Source organism: Myotis myotis, unplaced genomic scaffold, assembly GCF_014108235.1.
Source record: "Myotis myotis isolate mMyoMyo1 unplaced genomic scaffold, mMyoMyo1.p scaffold_m19_p_5, whole genome shotgun sequence".
In the NCBI taxonomy this organism is placed as follows: Eukaryota; Metazoa; Chordata; class Mammalia; order Chiroptera; family Vespertilionidae; genus Myotis; species Myotis myotis.
The window spans coordinates 91,411,369-91,427,554 of NW_023416357.1; the positions used below are offsets into that span (position 1 = coordinate 91,411,369).

The 16,186-nt window shown below is 41.2% G+C and overlaps 1 protein-coding gene across 3 annotated transcripts in view; it reads right to left on the reverse strand.

Annotated features, from left to right (window-relative positions):
* RRN3 (RRN3 homolog, RNA polymerase I transcription factor) overlaps nt 1-2,771 on the reverse strand; it is a 30,579-nt gene extending 27,808 nt beyond the window's left edge. For 2 of the 3 annotated variants that reach the window (XM_036308734.1, XM_036308735.1), the window contains exons 1-2: nt 2,618-2,771; nt 662-767 (exon numbers count right to left, since the gene is read on the reverse strand). In XM_036308734.1, coding sequence (XP_036164627.1) covers nt 662-767; nt 2,618-2,706 — 195 coding nt within the window. In that variant the 5' untranslated portion in view covers nt 2,707-2,771. Of the gene's footprint in view, nt 1-661; nt 768-2,617 lie in introns of those variants that run through there. The other variant, XM_036308737.1, reaches the window with a different exon arrangement.
* Nucleotides 2,772-16,186: the final 13,415 nt, after the last annotated feature.

The following is a 16,186-nucleotide window of genomic DNA, read 5'->3' on the forward strand; positions in this document are numbered from 1 at the left end:
CCCCAGTAAGGGGTGTGCAGGAAGCAGCCAATCGATGTTTCTCTCTCCCTCCCTTCCTCTCTCTCTAAAATCAATAAAACCCTTTTTTAAAAAAGTAATTTAAATAGGTATACTTGTGTACTGACAATTGAGTATGATAGTTGATACTATCCACTCACATATATGAATATAAATGGGTATTACATATAAAATAGTCATTTTATGTCAATTATACCTCAATTTAAATAAAACAAAAATCATTCATATTTTCCCTCCATTGCTGAGACTTAGTGGAATCACAAAAATAAACCCAAAAAATCCCTATTAACAGAGCTGGTTTATTGTTCTAAGTAATGCTTTGGTAATTCCTTAAGAAATAGAATGCTGTGTTCTATGGTGTTTTTGCTCTAGCACTTGCTGAAAAACAAACCATATAAATAAAGCAGCTGAAGAGGTGAAACTTCAGCAAGAGATTATTACTCTAATTTTGAGCTGACAGCATCATGCTATTATTAAATATTTGATTTCAAGATAGATATCTAAAATTCATATTATTACGCTAACTGGTCTTTAGTATAATAGCTATCATTGTATTCTGACCAACAAAAAACCAAACCTCAATGTCATTATATCTCAATAAAGCTGGGGCGGGGGGCACCAAAATTCATGTGTTATCTGTTACCTTTTTGTACTTCAGCAAGACTTCTGTGACTGTTCCACCAAACCGAACAGTTTTTCTTGGGGGAGAGTTGAAGAAATCATTCTCTAATTCAAGCACATCTGAAATCCTGTACAACCAAGATTACCAAGCTATTAAGTATATGACTGAGAATGATAAAAATCACACCTCAACATTTATCAAACCATCATCATTCAGTGAGAGAACTGCCTAACTGGCCCTCCCTGCTTCCACTCTTATCCCCCAACAATCCATTCTTCACTCAGAGATCTAATATTTCAAAAACTTAAAACAGATCATGCTACTTGATGTTCACCTTTCCAAAAGGTTTCCTGCTTCACTTAGAATTCAAATCCAAACTCCATAATGAGGTCTTCAAGGTCCTCATTAATCTGGCCCCTGCCTACCACTCTGACCTCATTTCCAACTACTTACTAGGCTGCAGCCAATGTCCTTTCCATTCTTTGCCAAGCTGGTTCCGGTTCCACTTGCTGTTCCCTCTATATCTGTGATTTTCAAACTGTTTCACCTCATGGCACATAAACTAATTACTAAAATTCTGCAAACACACCAAGAAATATACTTTTTGCCAATCTGACAAAAAATAAAAATAAAAAATAGGTAAATGCCCTAGCCAGTTTGGCTCCGTGGATAAAGCGTTGGCCTGCGGACTGAAGACTCCCGGGTTCGATTCTGGTCAAGGGCATGTACCTCGGATGCAGGCTCCAGGGCGCGTGCAGGAGGCAACCAATCAATGTTTCTCTCACATCGATATTTCTCTCTGTCTTTCCCTCTCTCTTCCACTCTCTCTAAAAATCAATGGAAAAATACCCTCAGGTAAAGATTTTTTAAAAAAATGATGTTGAAAAACAAACAGGTAAATAATAATTTTTTTTTAAAAAAAAAGGTAAAATTTTGATTCATTCACACCAGATGGCTATTATTGTGTTGGTTGTTGTAATTTTTGTGACAGTCTAAAGGAAAAAAGGTCAGTGCCCCTGACTAAACAGTCAAGTATTACATGCTTTTTAAATTCTTGTAGCACACCGGCTGAAAATCATTGCTCCCCAGATCTATACATGGTTGGATTATTGTCTTCATTCAAATTGAAGTTCAAATGTCAGAGGCCTTCCCCATCAGAAATCTGAAATACCCATCCCCGCTCTCCCTGCTCAACACCCTGTTTTATCTATTCCCTGCAGTTATCATTATCTGAAATTATCTCGTTCATCTCTTTACTGTCTTTCTCTTCCTAGGCTGGACGCTCCGTTGGGGGAAATGACGTTGTGTCTTTTGACAGACTACTTTCCCCAGTGTCTAAAACAGTAGGTAGGAGCTTCGTCAATATTACAATGAATCATATTACGCTAGGTGTTTTACAAAGTTTGCTTCTTTTAAACAGCAGATTAGTGAAAAACATACAACCCTACTAATGACTCTCAAAGAGTTAAACCCCAAAATATTTTAGGGGGGTAAGGGATTTTTAAAATTTGAACAAGATAGAGACTTGTTAAGCACGTGTCTCGAAGCAAATCTCAGACAAAGAAATAAGATTCAATTTGCCATCAATGACAGCACTGCGCTGATAACCCAAACGGCCTAGGAAACTTTCCAAATCTAGACGAAGCAGCGGGAGGGAGGCGTGAAAGGCCCAAGGCAGTACCCAGGCCCGGGACGCTAGGACGGCGGGAGCCCAGCGAGGAGAAAACGGGACTCGGGAACAGAAAATCGATTAACTTCTCGATTACTTTTTCCAGCCTCTCTCCCACCGCTAGTATCCACTTAGGGAGCATGGGCTTACTCTTGAGAACCTGAGGCGACCCTCTCCCCTCTTCTCCCCCAAGCCTCCCCCGCCCCGGCCCCCCATTGGCTGTCCCAGGCCCTTTCAGATCCGCTCCCCTAAGGCCGGTCCTGGGATCTGGCCCCAGCAGCGCTGAAGGAAGCCGCCCGGACTCTTACCCCGTCCTGGATGCGCGCAACGTCTTGACTCCAGAGGCCGAAGCGGCTGCATCTCCAGGCAACCGCGTGTGAAGCAGTGGAGCCGCCATTGGGCCCGACAAATGCGACAACTGCGCCTCGCGCCGGAAGTCGTGCTCCTTCGAGTACCGCCTTCGGGCCGGAAGCGGCGGCCTTCGGCCAATCGGGAACCCCACGTGGGGAGAGCGGAGTGCACTCGCGGGCTAGAGCGCCGCCAACGCCTTCGCCCCCTGCGCCCGGCCTCGGACCCCTTCTTCTCCTTGGAGGACTTTCTCGGCCCAGGGAGGTGCGGGGCTTGAAGCGGCCACGAGCACTCTCTGCGAGGAGGGAAGTCCGGAGGGCCTGCCCGGTCCAGTTTTGAGGAACCCCAAGGAAGAGCGGCACGCCCGGGAGGTGCTAAACGGTGGCTGGGTTCCTCGAGTATTAACTTTTTGAAGTTAAAGCATGCTCTGTCAAACTGAAGAAACCGAGACCCTGTGATGACCTCAAATCCTCAGACGTTAAGTGGGAAGGGGATTCGAACTAGACGGCTAGATGGAAACAGCTCTGTATCCGCTGCACTGCCCTCACGGACACCCAAGATAATCTCATCCTCACGGAAACTGTTTGACCAAGTGACTTGCCCAAAAACCTCAGAGTGTGATGATACTAGGATGAGAAATCCAAGAGCGGGAGGAGACAGTTTCCAAGAGGCACTGACTAGCCCCTGAACTTAAAATTTTACAGGAGGTAAACGAGCCAGATCAGGCATAAGGAACAGGAGCTGGCGAGGTATGGAGAATGGGGAGGCAGAGGGAAAGAGGGACAACTCCTCCCCCTCGGTCTCTATGATGCAACCTTTGGAGACCCATCAAAAAAGTACATTATATCAGCTGAAGCAGCTTGTGGACTATGAAACACTATTCTGTTTTACAACGTGTAAAATAAGTAACAAGTCTTTCTGCTGTCTCCATATGGTCCCACTATTGCTTCCTTCGCCCTAGAGATCCTGCAGAATGTTGGGCAGAAAACATCAATGTCCCAAGAGCATTAGAAAGTGTGCCCTAGCTCACAACGATGCTACAACACAGCTGTTTAAATGGGAATCTCTTCCCCTTCACCTCAAAGGGAAAAAAAATTAAATCACAGTTCATTGGCACTGTCAGAAGTATAACTCTACTGTCAAGCAATTTGACAATTTATTCTTTTGCTTTTAAAAAAGTCTGACATTGCCCTGACCAGTTTGGCTCAGTGGATAGAGCGTTGGCCTGTGGACTGAAGGGTCCCGGGTTCGATTCCAGTCAAGGGCATGTGCCTTGGTTGCAGGCACATCCCCAGTGAGGGGGCGGGGGTGTGCAGGAGGCAGCTGATTGATGTTTCTCTCTCATGGATGTTTCTAACTCTATCCCTCACCCTCCTCTCTGTAAAATATCAATAAAATATATTTTTTTAAAAAAAGAGTGCAATTGCTGAATTGTACAGTAATTGTATGCTTAGTTTAAAAAAAAAAAGTCTGACATGTAGGGCGGAGGGGGGAAGGGGGAAATACAAGAAGGTATAAGGCAGCGGTTCTCAACCTGTGGGTCGCGACTCCTTTGGGGGTTGAACGACCCTTTCACAGGGGTCGCATAAGACCATCGGAAAACACATATATAATTACATATTGTTTTTGTTCAATTTGTAACAATGAAAATACATCCTGCATATCAGATAATTACATTACGATTCATAACAGTAGCAAAATTACAGTTATGAAGTAGCAACAAAAATAATTTTATGGGTGGGGGTCACCACAACATGAGGAACTGTATTAAAGGGTCGCGGGATTAGGAAGGTTGAGAACCACTGGTATAAGGGGATAAACGGTGATGGAAAAAAGTAAGGGGAAAAGTCTGATATATAGAACAAGAATGTGTTAATGTAAGTTACAAAACATAATAAAATGTATCACCCAATTTATGAAAAAGAACATTAACCTGTACTATTGAAGTTTCCGTGTGCTCTTCCCAGATCCTACCTTCTTCCTGCTTCCTTCCAAAAGTATTCACTATCCTGATTTTTAAAAATAATTTAACTTGTCTTTATGTAATTACCATATATATATTCCTAGATAACACATTATTTACTTTTGCTTGTCTTTGAACTTGATAAAATTATTTCCATGCTGTATTGCTGCTTGTTTTCAGTCAACTTTGTTTTTAGAATCCATCCCTGTTGTATGTAGTTGTATTTTATATTCTCTGTCATATAGAATATACCACGATTTATATATCCATTTTCCAGTCACTAGCATTATTTTACTTTCTCCATTCCCCCATATTGTACATTTCTATGAATATTCTTGAAAGTTCTAAAACCTGTTTGCGAGAATTTTTTAGGGTAGAATTGTTAGTGTGAAGGGTACACAAGAAACAGTCCAAGAGCTTCCCAAAGTTGCACCAATATACACTTCCAGCAATATCTTCTTAAGCTTGAGCACAGACCCTTCCTTATTTTCCCAAAGCACAGCTAAGACAAGGTTGCCATGCTTAAAAATATTTTCAGTGGAAGCCTGAGCTTACAAGAAAAATCTTAAAACTAAATAGCATAATGCACAGTTGGAAAGCTTTGGTCATGTCCCTTCATTTGGGATCCTCTCCTCAATTACCTGGTTCCATGAGCCAACTCATCTTGTCAGGAAAAAAAGCCTTCTTTATCAGTCTTGCCTTTTCTAGAGTTTCATCTCTTTTTGTCTCCAAATCAAATCAAAGTAAATAAAGGCACCCCCACTTCCCAAAACAACAGAGCAAACAAGCATTAGCAAGCTGCCTGCAAAGATGAAGCCTTGCCCACAGTGTAGTCATCCTGTTACCTCACTGTGAATTACAGTTGTTCGTAATTGTCCTGAGCATCTTCATTCCAGGATGAATTTTTGCTTTACTTTCAAATATACAGTAGACCCATTAAGCTGTTTTTTCAAAAGAGCAGTCTTCCCCTAGAGATGAATTTTCTAATCATCCCTAGAGTAGTTCTATTGGTTAAAACCTCTTGGCTTGAGCTTGGCCAGCATGGTTGAGAGGTTGAACATCAACCTATGAACCAGGAGGTCAATGTTTGATTACCTGTCTGGGCACATGCCCAGGTTGCAGGCCCAATTCCCAGTAAGGGGAGTGCAGGAGGCAACCAAGCAATGATTCTCTCTCATCACTGATATTTCTATCCCTCTCCTTCTCCCTTCCTCTATGAATCAATAAAAATCGTATCTAATAAAGAGGGGATATGCTAATTGACCTTCACACGTTGCAAAGATGGCGGCACCCACAGCCAATAAGAAGGGAATATGCTAATTGCCCCACCCTCAAATATGGCGGCGCCCATAGCCACAAGATGGTGGCGCCCAGTCCCCTCAGCCCCCCAGCCACCCAGGGCCGGCCCGAGGCGCAGGTACCCAGGGCCAGCCAAGGCTTGTGCTGCCGGCAGTGGCAGCAGCAGAGGTGTAATGGGGCGTCACCTTTACCGATCACCAGGTCACCTCCCGCCCCTGATGGCTCCCAGACTGTGAGAGGGGGAAGGTTGGGCTAAGATACCCCGCTCCAGCACATGAATTTTCATGCACCAGGCCTCTAGTAAAATATAAAGCCTCTTGGCTTGAAAGTATCAGAAAGTATCTTAAGCATAAAAAGAAAATCTGTTCTAACCACACAAGGATACCTATCAGAAAAGAATTTCTCATTGGTCAAGTTTGGGTCAGGTGCCCTTCTCTATCCCAGGCTAAAGAAATGAGGTCATATAGTGCCAAATAGCTTCCAATGAATCTTTGCTGTGAATAAAGGGTCATTCTAAATGCTCAACAAATGTTTTTCAAATATTTGAATGTAGGGAAGAGCCATAGCAACAATTTCTAAATAGTGAAACTAAAAGTTGATATCCCATTTGGTTTTTTTTCCTCTTTCCAGAGTCAATGATTATATTATGAGTCAATTATCTTTATAAAAACTCCATTCATTGCCCTAACTGGTTTGGCTCGGTGGATAGAGCGTCGGCCTGCAGACTGAAAAGGTCCCAGGTTCAATTCCAGTCAAGGGCATGTGCCTTGGTTGTGGGCACATCCCCAGTGGGGGGTGTGCAGGAGGCAGCTGATCGATGTTTCTCTCTCATCGATGTTTCTAACTCTCTATCCCTCTCCCTTCCTCTCTGTAAAAATAAATCAATATGTTAAAAAAAAACCCATTCGCCAAAACCAGTTTGGCTCAGTGGATAGAGCGTCGGCCTGCGGACTGAGGGGTCCGGGGTTCGATTCCGGTCAAGGGCATGTACCTGGGTTGCGGGCACATCTCCAATAGGAGATGTGCAGGAGGCGGCTGATCGATGTTTCTCTCTCATCGATGTTTCTAACTCTCTATCTCTCTCCCTTCCTCTCTGTAAAAAATCAATAAAATATATTAAAAAAAACACACAAAAAAACCATTCATTAATGAAAGATCTAATTAAAGATATATATATATGTATGTGTGTGTATATATATAATCTTTAAATTCATGCATGGGGGGGGCAGGTCCCCTCAGCCCAGCCTGCATCCTCTCCAATCTGCGACCCCTCGGGGATGTCCAACTGCTGATCAGGCCTAAACCATCAGCCGAACAGCCCTCTCACAATCCAGGACCTCTAGCTCCTAACTGCTCACCTGCCTGCCTGCCTGATATCCCCTAACTGCCCCCTGTGTCAGCCCGATCACCCCTAACCGCCTCTGCCTGCTGACCTGATCGACCCCAACTGCCCCTCCCCTGCTGGCCTGGTCACCCCTTTCTTCCCCCCCTGCCAGCCTGGTTGCCCCCAACTGCCCCCCTCTGCTGGTCTGGTTACCCCTAACTGCCCCCCCCCACCAGCCTGGTCACCCCCAATTGCTTCCCCACTGCCGGCCTGGTTGCCCCACTCAGCCTGCTGTTCAGTCATTTGGTCGTCCCTCACTAACCCCACTGCTGGCCTTGTTGACCCACACAGCCTCCTGTTTTGTTGTTACTGTTACTGGGACAGCGTCCCAGACAATTTGCATATTCCTCTATTATTAGTATACTAGAGGCCCGGTGCATGAAATTAATGCACAGTTGTGGGGGTGTCCCTCAGCCCAGCCTGCACCCTCTCCAATCTGGGACCCCTCAGGGGATGTCTGACTGCTGGTTTAGGCCCAATCCCTGGGCTCAGTGGCTTGAGTGTCAGCCCTCAGATCAAAGGGTCAAGGGTTCGATTTCCTGTCAAGGGCACATACCTTAGTTGTAGGTTCAATGCCCAGCTCTGCTCCCTGATCTTGCATGTGGGGGAGGCAACCAATTGATGTCTCTCTCTCTCTCTCTCTCTCATTGATGTTTCTCTCTCCCACCCCTGCCTGCCTTCTACTCTCTAAAAAATCAACTGAAAAAATATCCGTGGTGAGGATTTTAAAAAAGATGTATATATATACACGTACCCTCTAAAGACCATTAATTTAAAGACATCCTTGTCCCTGTACCTTGGCAATATTGACATTTTGGACCAGATAATAATACTTTATGAAGGAAGGAGGCTGACCTGTGTATTATAAAATGTTTAGCAGCATCTCTGGCCTCTGCCCACTGCAGCAGCATTCACCTCCTCCCTATAGTGACAAGCAAAAATGTCTTTAAATGCTAACTAGTCCCTGAGGAGCAATACTGCCAAAATTAAGAATCACTGGTATAAAGCATGGCCTTAGTAAACTTTTAGTCCAAATAAAGACACAAAACATATTTCAAAAAATTAGAGAACAAAAAATTAAAACATACTGGTGCCCTAACTGGTTTGGCTCAGTGGCTAGAGTGTCGGCCTGTGGACTGAAGGGTCCCAGGTTTGATTCCAGTCAAGGGCATGTACCTGGGTTGTGGGCACATCCCTAGCAGGGAGTGTGCAGGAGGCAGCTGATCGATGTTTCTCTCTCATCGATGTTTCTAACTCTCTATCCCTCTCCCTTCCTCTCTGTAAAAAATCAATAAAATATATTTTTAAAAAAACATACTGGTAATACACAAAATTATATTATAAACAATCATAACGTTTTTATTTTTCCTTTAATAATCTTGGGGGGACATAGAAAAAAATCATTTACCATTTTATTCTGGTGGTCATATACAAGAGCCTCATGCTATTTAATGCCTATTTGAAGTGTTTTTCAGATTTTTATCAAAAGGATGCTACAGAGAAAAGTACTTTAATTTCCCTCCACAATTCCTCAGAAGGCAACTGTATCTGGCTGAAGTTATGAGTCAGTAATATATTTTCTTTCCTTTTTTTTTAAAGTTAATCCTCAACTGAGGATATTTTTTTCCATTGATTTTTAAAGAAGGGAGGGAGGGAGGGAGGGAGAAGAGAAAGAAACATGTATCAGTTGCCTCCCACACAAACCCTAAATAGGGCCGGGGATCGAACCTGCAACCCAGCTACATGCCCTTGACCGGGAATCAAACCTGAGATGCCTGTTCATGGGCTTATACTCTAACCACTTAGCAGTACTGGTCGGGGCAGTAACATATTTTCTATTGTTTTATTAGCACAATTTCAGAAATTAGCATTATCTGTCTTTCTAATTGGCCTTTGGTTGGTAAGGACCACCTAACCTCAGCTTTATCTGTTCCTACAGGCTTTCAATCTAATAGTAGTTAACATCTACATTCATCTATACAACAAATATCTTTTGAACACCTAGGTACCAGGCTCTGTGCCATGCATTTGGGGATATGTGGTCAGCAGACAATAATACTAATAGTCCTTGCCCTCATGGAACTTTCCATCTAATGAGAGAAACAGGTATTGATCAATTTAACAAATGATATAGTGATACTATAAATATAACAAATATATTAAGTCCTTTGAAGGAGATTACATGGTGCTCTGTGGTTCTCGAATTTACCTCTTCAGGGAGCTCAAAGAAGTTTCCCTGAGAAAGTGATAATGGAGTTGAAAACTAAGAATCATTAAGTATGTGCAAGACCTCATGGCAAGAATAGAAAAGGGGGCCATCTCTTAGGATTTTAGTTAACAATCCAGGGTTGAGGTGATAATCATTTGGAGGAAGGTGGTGGTGGCTGCAATGAAGAGGATCCGTTGAAAAAACAGACAAAATGAAAATCCTGAAATAAATAAATGATTGTCTGGGAATCCCTTTGTAATGCCAATATGCATTCGTTTTTCTTCATTACAGTCAAATTACTCTATATTAGTTCTTTTGCAAAGCAAGACAAAAAAGTACAGCAATCTAAGCTGAGTGGATATTAAGTTTTATAAAAAGTAATGTATTATTTAACAGCAGTTCATCATGGTATAATCTGATAATGGTACTGGAAATTTTTTACCATACTAAATCATTTAATTAAAAATTTACTTCTGAAGATTAAAAATGTTGGCAGAGTAGGAGGATGCTGCATAGACATGCTCCCAGGAACAAGCTGGAATTACAACTAAAATACAGAAAGGCTTCCTGAATAATCACTGGAAGACTCACAGGGGAGAACCCTGATACCCAAGGACCGAAGGTAGAGACCGCACAGAGACGGGTAGGAGGGGTGGAGGCGCGAAAGGGCTGGCCTGGCACCCACAGATGGCAACTGAAGTCAGAGAGATATCTCAGGTGTGTGTGTGGGGGAGGTGCCACTGAGAACTCTGGGATCTAACCCCAAAGCTGAGCTCCCAGCAGAGAACACCAAACTGAGGAGGATACCCACATAACGTCTATCTGTGAAAGGCAGGGGGGTGCTGTCTGCCAGGGAGTGGCAGCTAAAAGTTCAGGCACCCTCTTAGAGGGCCAACGCACAAAAATTCCCTGTGGAGCCACGTAGCTTGTGCTCTGACAGAGGGACGGTGAAGTGGACTGGAGCTGTGAGATCAGAACCCAGGACTGGGGTCTTGGGGGATAGAGCTCAGAAGGCAGACACCCCAAGTTTTCTGGGCTGAGTCATTCCCTCTCACAGTGGAGGACATCTTTCCCACATAGACATCTGCCTTACCTGGGGAGGAAGACAGTCGCCACACCCTATTGGAAAACACCTTGCCCTGAGGCCACTGAAGAGCTTAAAAGTGGCCTCCAGGCAGAAGCTACTGCCCCATCCTGTTGAAAAAAACTCACCACACCTGAGGATGATTGCCTGGGGGGCAATTCAAGTCAGAATCCTATCAGTCTGTAGGTGGAGGCTGTCTCTGGAGGCTTTGAGTCTTTGCCTGATCCAATAAGTCAGAAGCAGCTTTTAACACTGTCCTGCACTAGTGATTGAGAGGTATAGAGCAGTGGTCACCAACCTTTCAAACCTCACGGAACACCAGTCGTTTGTGGACCACCAGTTGGCAACTGCTGCTCCAAAGTTCCTTAAACCAGCAGTCACAGACCACCGGTTAGCGACCACTGGTATAGAGGATCTACCTAAAACATTGTCACAAACAAAACAGACAACCAAAATGAGGAAACAAAGAAACAACCCCCAAATGAAAGAACTAGAGAATTCTCCAAAAGAAGAGATAAATGAAGCACAGATAAGAAATTTATCTGAAACAGTTCAGAGTAATGATAAAAAATTCTCAACAGTATGAAAAAAGATATAGTAACTATAAAAAAGAATGGTCTGAGATAAAGAATGACATAACACAAATAAAGAACACATTGGAAGGAATACACAGCAGATTAGGGAAGCTGAGGATCAAATCAGTGAATTAGAAGACAGAGTTGAAAATATCACTCAAGCCCTAGCTGGTTTGGCTCAGTGGATAGAGTGTCAGCCTGCGGTCTGAAGGGTCCCAGGTTCAATTACAGCCAAGAGCAGATGCCTGGGTTGCGGGCTCAATCCCCAGTAGAGGGCATGCAGGGGGCAGCCGATCAATGATTCCCTCTCATAATTGATGTTTCTATCTCTCTCTCCCTCACCCTTCCTCTCTGAAATCAATAAAAATATTTAAAAAAAGAAAAGAATTCCCTGTACTCACTAGATCAGTGATGACGAACCTATGACACACGTGTCAGAGGTGACACGTGAACTCATTTTTTTGGTTGATTTTTCTTTGTTAAATGGCATTTAAATATATAAAATAAATATCAAAAATATAAATCTTTGTTTTACTATGGTTGCAAAGATCAAAACATTTCTACATGTGACACGGCACCAGAGTTAAGTTAGGGTTCTTCAAAATGCTGACACGCCGAGCTCAAAAGGTTCGCCATCACTGCACTAGATTCTAGAGAGTATATTGCAGTTAAGATGTACCTGTGTCCCATGTTGTCTATGTGAGAGAAAGATAACTTTTTAATTCATTTATTTTTAAGCATTTTGGTTCTCTGTTATCTGATAGAAGAGAAGCCACATCTAATCTGATACAGAGATTATCATGATTGGATAAAAATTTGCAGTGCTCTCCTTAGGCAAGTGAGTGAATTTTGCAGGCAAAAAAAGGCAGTAAATATTTGTCTAGGAGAGAGAAGATCACCATGGTTTCTAACTATTTATTCTCCCTCCTTGTAAGAGGGATCATATATCTTTGCCAATTGCTATGTATCCAACAGTAACTTCTGTGGGAAGCATATACTTTCCCACCCCATAGAGATTGGGTTTAACCATCTGACTTCCTTTGTCAATGGCACACAAAACGACTTTTTGTGTGCCAAATCCAAGTCTATCATTACAAACATCTCATTTGAGATAAATTCAAACTACCCATTAAAATTAAATTACTTCAGTCTGCTTTTTATTTAAAGTCAGCAAGTTTCAATTTAAGGGACATTCTGGAGGAAAAAATTCTTATTCCATATGGTCATTTCTTGGGGGAGTTAGAAGTCCCTTCTGGTAAATGACCCAATTGATCATAACAAACTTCCTATTTTTTTTCTTTCTAAAATAACCTTCATGTGCTCAATCCTAGGCTACTGATATTATCTGAAAAGAACAAAATATACCAATGAGCTGTACTACAAAGTATTGCCATCTAATCTAATTTTTACAAATAATAGTGCCTGCCAATCATTATTTTAATTTCGTATTGATTTGATATTGTAGTGTTTACCTAATTGAACACTGTAGAATATTATTATCATGTGATATTTCAGAAACAAAGAAATCATGATCTAATAAATGAGAAAACTGTTACATAATATATTCACCTTTTTGAAAATATACAGGGCATAAATATATATTTCAAACACAGAGAAAAGTCCAGAGAAGGAATGGTGAGCGACCATATATCTCTACAAGTTCAAGTGTTTTGCCACACTTCATTTTATTGTATAGATAAAACAATATAGATATAACCAAAGCGTCTCTTTACAGTCCTCCTGAAAGGAGAAAATGTTATTATCCCTATTTTACTGATGTTGTAATAAACCAAGGGGTGATCTTACCCAAGATCACAGCGTGAGTGAGAAGCTGAAATGAAGCCTGCACTGTTCTGGCCCATCGTCCAACTTTCCTTCCTGAAAATCACTGGTATAATCTAGGTTCAATTTTTTTAAAATCCTGCTAGGGTTTTAAAATTAAACATCTAATTGAAAATGTCTGTAGATGAGAAGACGTTTGAAATATAAAACAACCTTTCTGTATAAAATATAAAATAATATGTATATAAATCTATGCAGACCTAACTCCTAAGTTATACTTGTTTAGTTTAATTAAGTTGTATGTCTGGTTTTCTTTCTTTACTTTGTATTCCCTTTAACAATATACCTTCTTTTCAAGCAAGATCTTGGCATATAGTAGGTATTCATTAAATGCTCAATAAATGTAACTAAATTTACAACAAACAAAATGGTGTATAAAAATCTGCATACAATTGAAATATTCTTTAAATATAGAATCATAATTATAACCTATTTTAAAATATATTATAATGGACCTGAAATAATTTTTAAAAAGAAATTTCTTAAATGAACATTTCATTTCGCAGAAGAGGCAAAAAGACCCAAACATTACCATTTTTTAAAAATTTTACTCTCTTGAGTTATGCTAAGCAAAATAAGCCAGTCAGAGAAAGATAAATATCACATGATCTCACTCATATGTGTGATATAGTGATCAACATAATTTGATGAACAAGAATAGATCCAGCCAAAACCGGTTTGGTTCGGTGGATGGAGCGTTGGCCTGCGGACTGAAGGGTCCCAGGTTCGATTCCGGTCAAGGGCATGTACCTGGGTTGCGGGCACATCCCCAGTGGGAGATGTGCAGGAGGCAGCTGATCGATGTTTCTCTCTCATCGATGTTTCTAACTCTCTATCTCTCTCCCTTCCTCTCTGTAAAAAAATCAATAAAATATACTAAAAAAAAAAAAAAAAAAAAAGAATAGATCCAGAGACAAATGACAGGGGGGTGGAGGGCAGTTAGGGAGCAACCAAAGGACTTGTATGCATGCATATTAGCATAACTAATGGACACAGACACTGGGGTGGTGGAGGCTTGCCTGGGGTGAGAATGGCTGGGTCGGGGTGGGAGGGTTAAGCGGGGGGGGGGGGGGGGGGGGGGAGACATATGTAAAATTTTAGACAATAAATTAAAAAAATTAAAAAAAAAAAAAAGAAAAGAAAATATCACTCAATTAGAGAACTAAAAAGAAAAAAACAATTTAAAAACAGGAGGACAGCTTAAGGGAGCTGTGGGACAATGTGAAATGTAACAATATCAGAATATTATGTGTGCCAGAGAGGCAGAAAGGGAGAAAGGAATAGAGAAGTTGTCTGAAGAAATAATGGTAGAAAACTTCCCTAACCTGGTAAAGGAAAAAGTCACACAAGTACAGGAGGCACAGAGAACCCCAAACAAGAAGAACTCAAACAGACCCCACCCAGACATATCATAATTAAAATGCCAAAAGTTAAAAACAGAGAGAAAATCTTAAAGGCAGCAAGAGAAAACTGTTACCTACAAAGGAGTTCCCATAAGGCTGACACCTGATTTCTCATCAGAAACTCTACAGGCCAGAAGGGAATGGCATGAAGTACTCAAGGTAATGGAAAGCAAGGATCTGAGACCAAGATGTCTATATCCAGCAAGGCTATCATTCAAAATAGACGGTCAAGTAAAGAGCTTCCCAGACTAAAAAAAAAAAAAAAAAAAAAAAAAAAAGAATGCTAAAGGAGTTCATCACCACTAAGCCAGCATTACCAGGAATGCTAAAGGGATTGATATAAGGGATTGCTGAGAAGAAGAAACAGAGAGAGAAACCTAGCCTTTAAACAGAAACCTTTAAACAGAATTAAAATGGCTATAAATAAGTACCTCTCAATAATAACCCTAAATGTAAATGGATTAAATGCTCCAATCAAAAGGTGTAGGGTAGCTGAGTGAATACAAAAACATGACCCAACTATATGCTGTCTGTAAGAGACTCATCTCAAAACAAAAGACACACAGGATGCAAGTGAAGGGATGGAAAAATATTTTCCATGCAAATGGATAAGAAAAAAGAAGCTGGAGTAGCAATACTCATATCTGGCAAAACAGACTTTAAAAGCATCATGCTAGCCGAAACCGGTTTGGCTCAGTGGATAGAGCGTCAGCCTGCGGACTCAACGGTCCCAGGTTCGATTCCGGTCAATGGCATGTACCTGGGTTGTGGGCACATCCCCAGTAGGAGATGTGCAGGAGGCAGCTGATCGATGTCTCTCTCATCGATGTTTCTAGCTCTCTATCTCTCTCCCTTCCTCTATGTAAAAAATCAATAAAATATATTAAAAAAAATAAAAGCATCATGCTAAGCAAAATATATTGCATATAATATTTAAGATCGTTTTTCTTGAAATATTAAGGCTTATTGCATATAATATTATTATATTTAAAATTGCTTTTCTTGAAATAAAAAAACTGAAAAAAAGAATACAATAATAATGCAATAAATAAAAATGCAAGAATAAACTTTCATGTACAGTAGGTCCTCGGGTTACGCTGGAGATCTGTTCCTACGGTGCAACGTAACATGATTTTCACCATAAGTTGGAACCCACCTACATAAGCACCTACGTCACTCACATGGAGCACATACACAGCAGTAATGAAATGAAACAGTAAAAAAAAATTTAAAAGAAAGATGACAATTCCTGACCTTTACTTGTGGTAAATAATAAAAAAAACCATAAAGCACATATGTACATAGTACATACGTCAAAATGACGGACCTTTTTTTTTATAAATAAATGGGAGATGGTGACTAGTCCGACATAACCCAAGGACTGCCTGTACTCACAACTGTAAACCTACTTCTGCCCCACACTGTGTACATGTACACACACACATTTGTTTTAGATTCAAAATTTAGAGCATTCATTCTATATATCTTTTGATTTTATACATTTTTGATGTTCTAATATAAGACTTTAAAGTTATAAATTTTCCTCCAAAAATTGCATTAGCTAAATTCCACAAATTTTGATCATTGATTGGCTGCCTCTTGCACACCCCACACTGGGAGTTGAGCCTGCAACCGAGGCATGTGCCCTGACTGGGAATTGAACTGTGACCTCTTGGTTCATAGGTCAATGCTCAATGACTGAGCTATGCTAGCCAGGCTATAACATGATTTTTTAAAATGCCCAGTATTCCAAAATTTACTCAAATATTT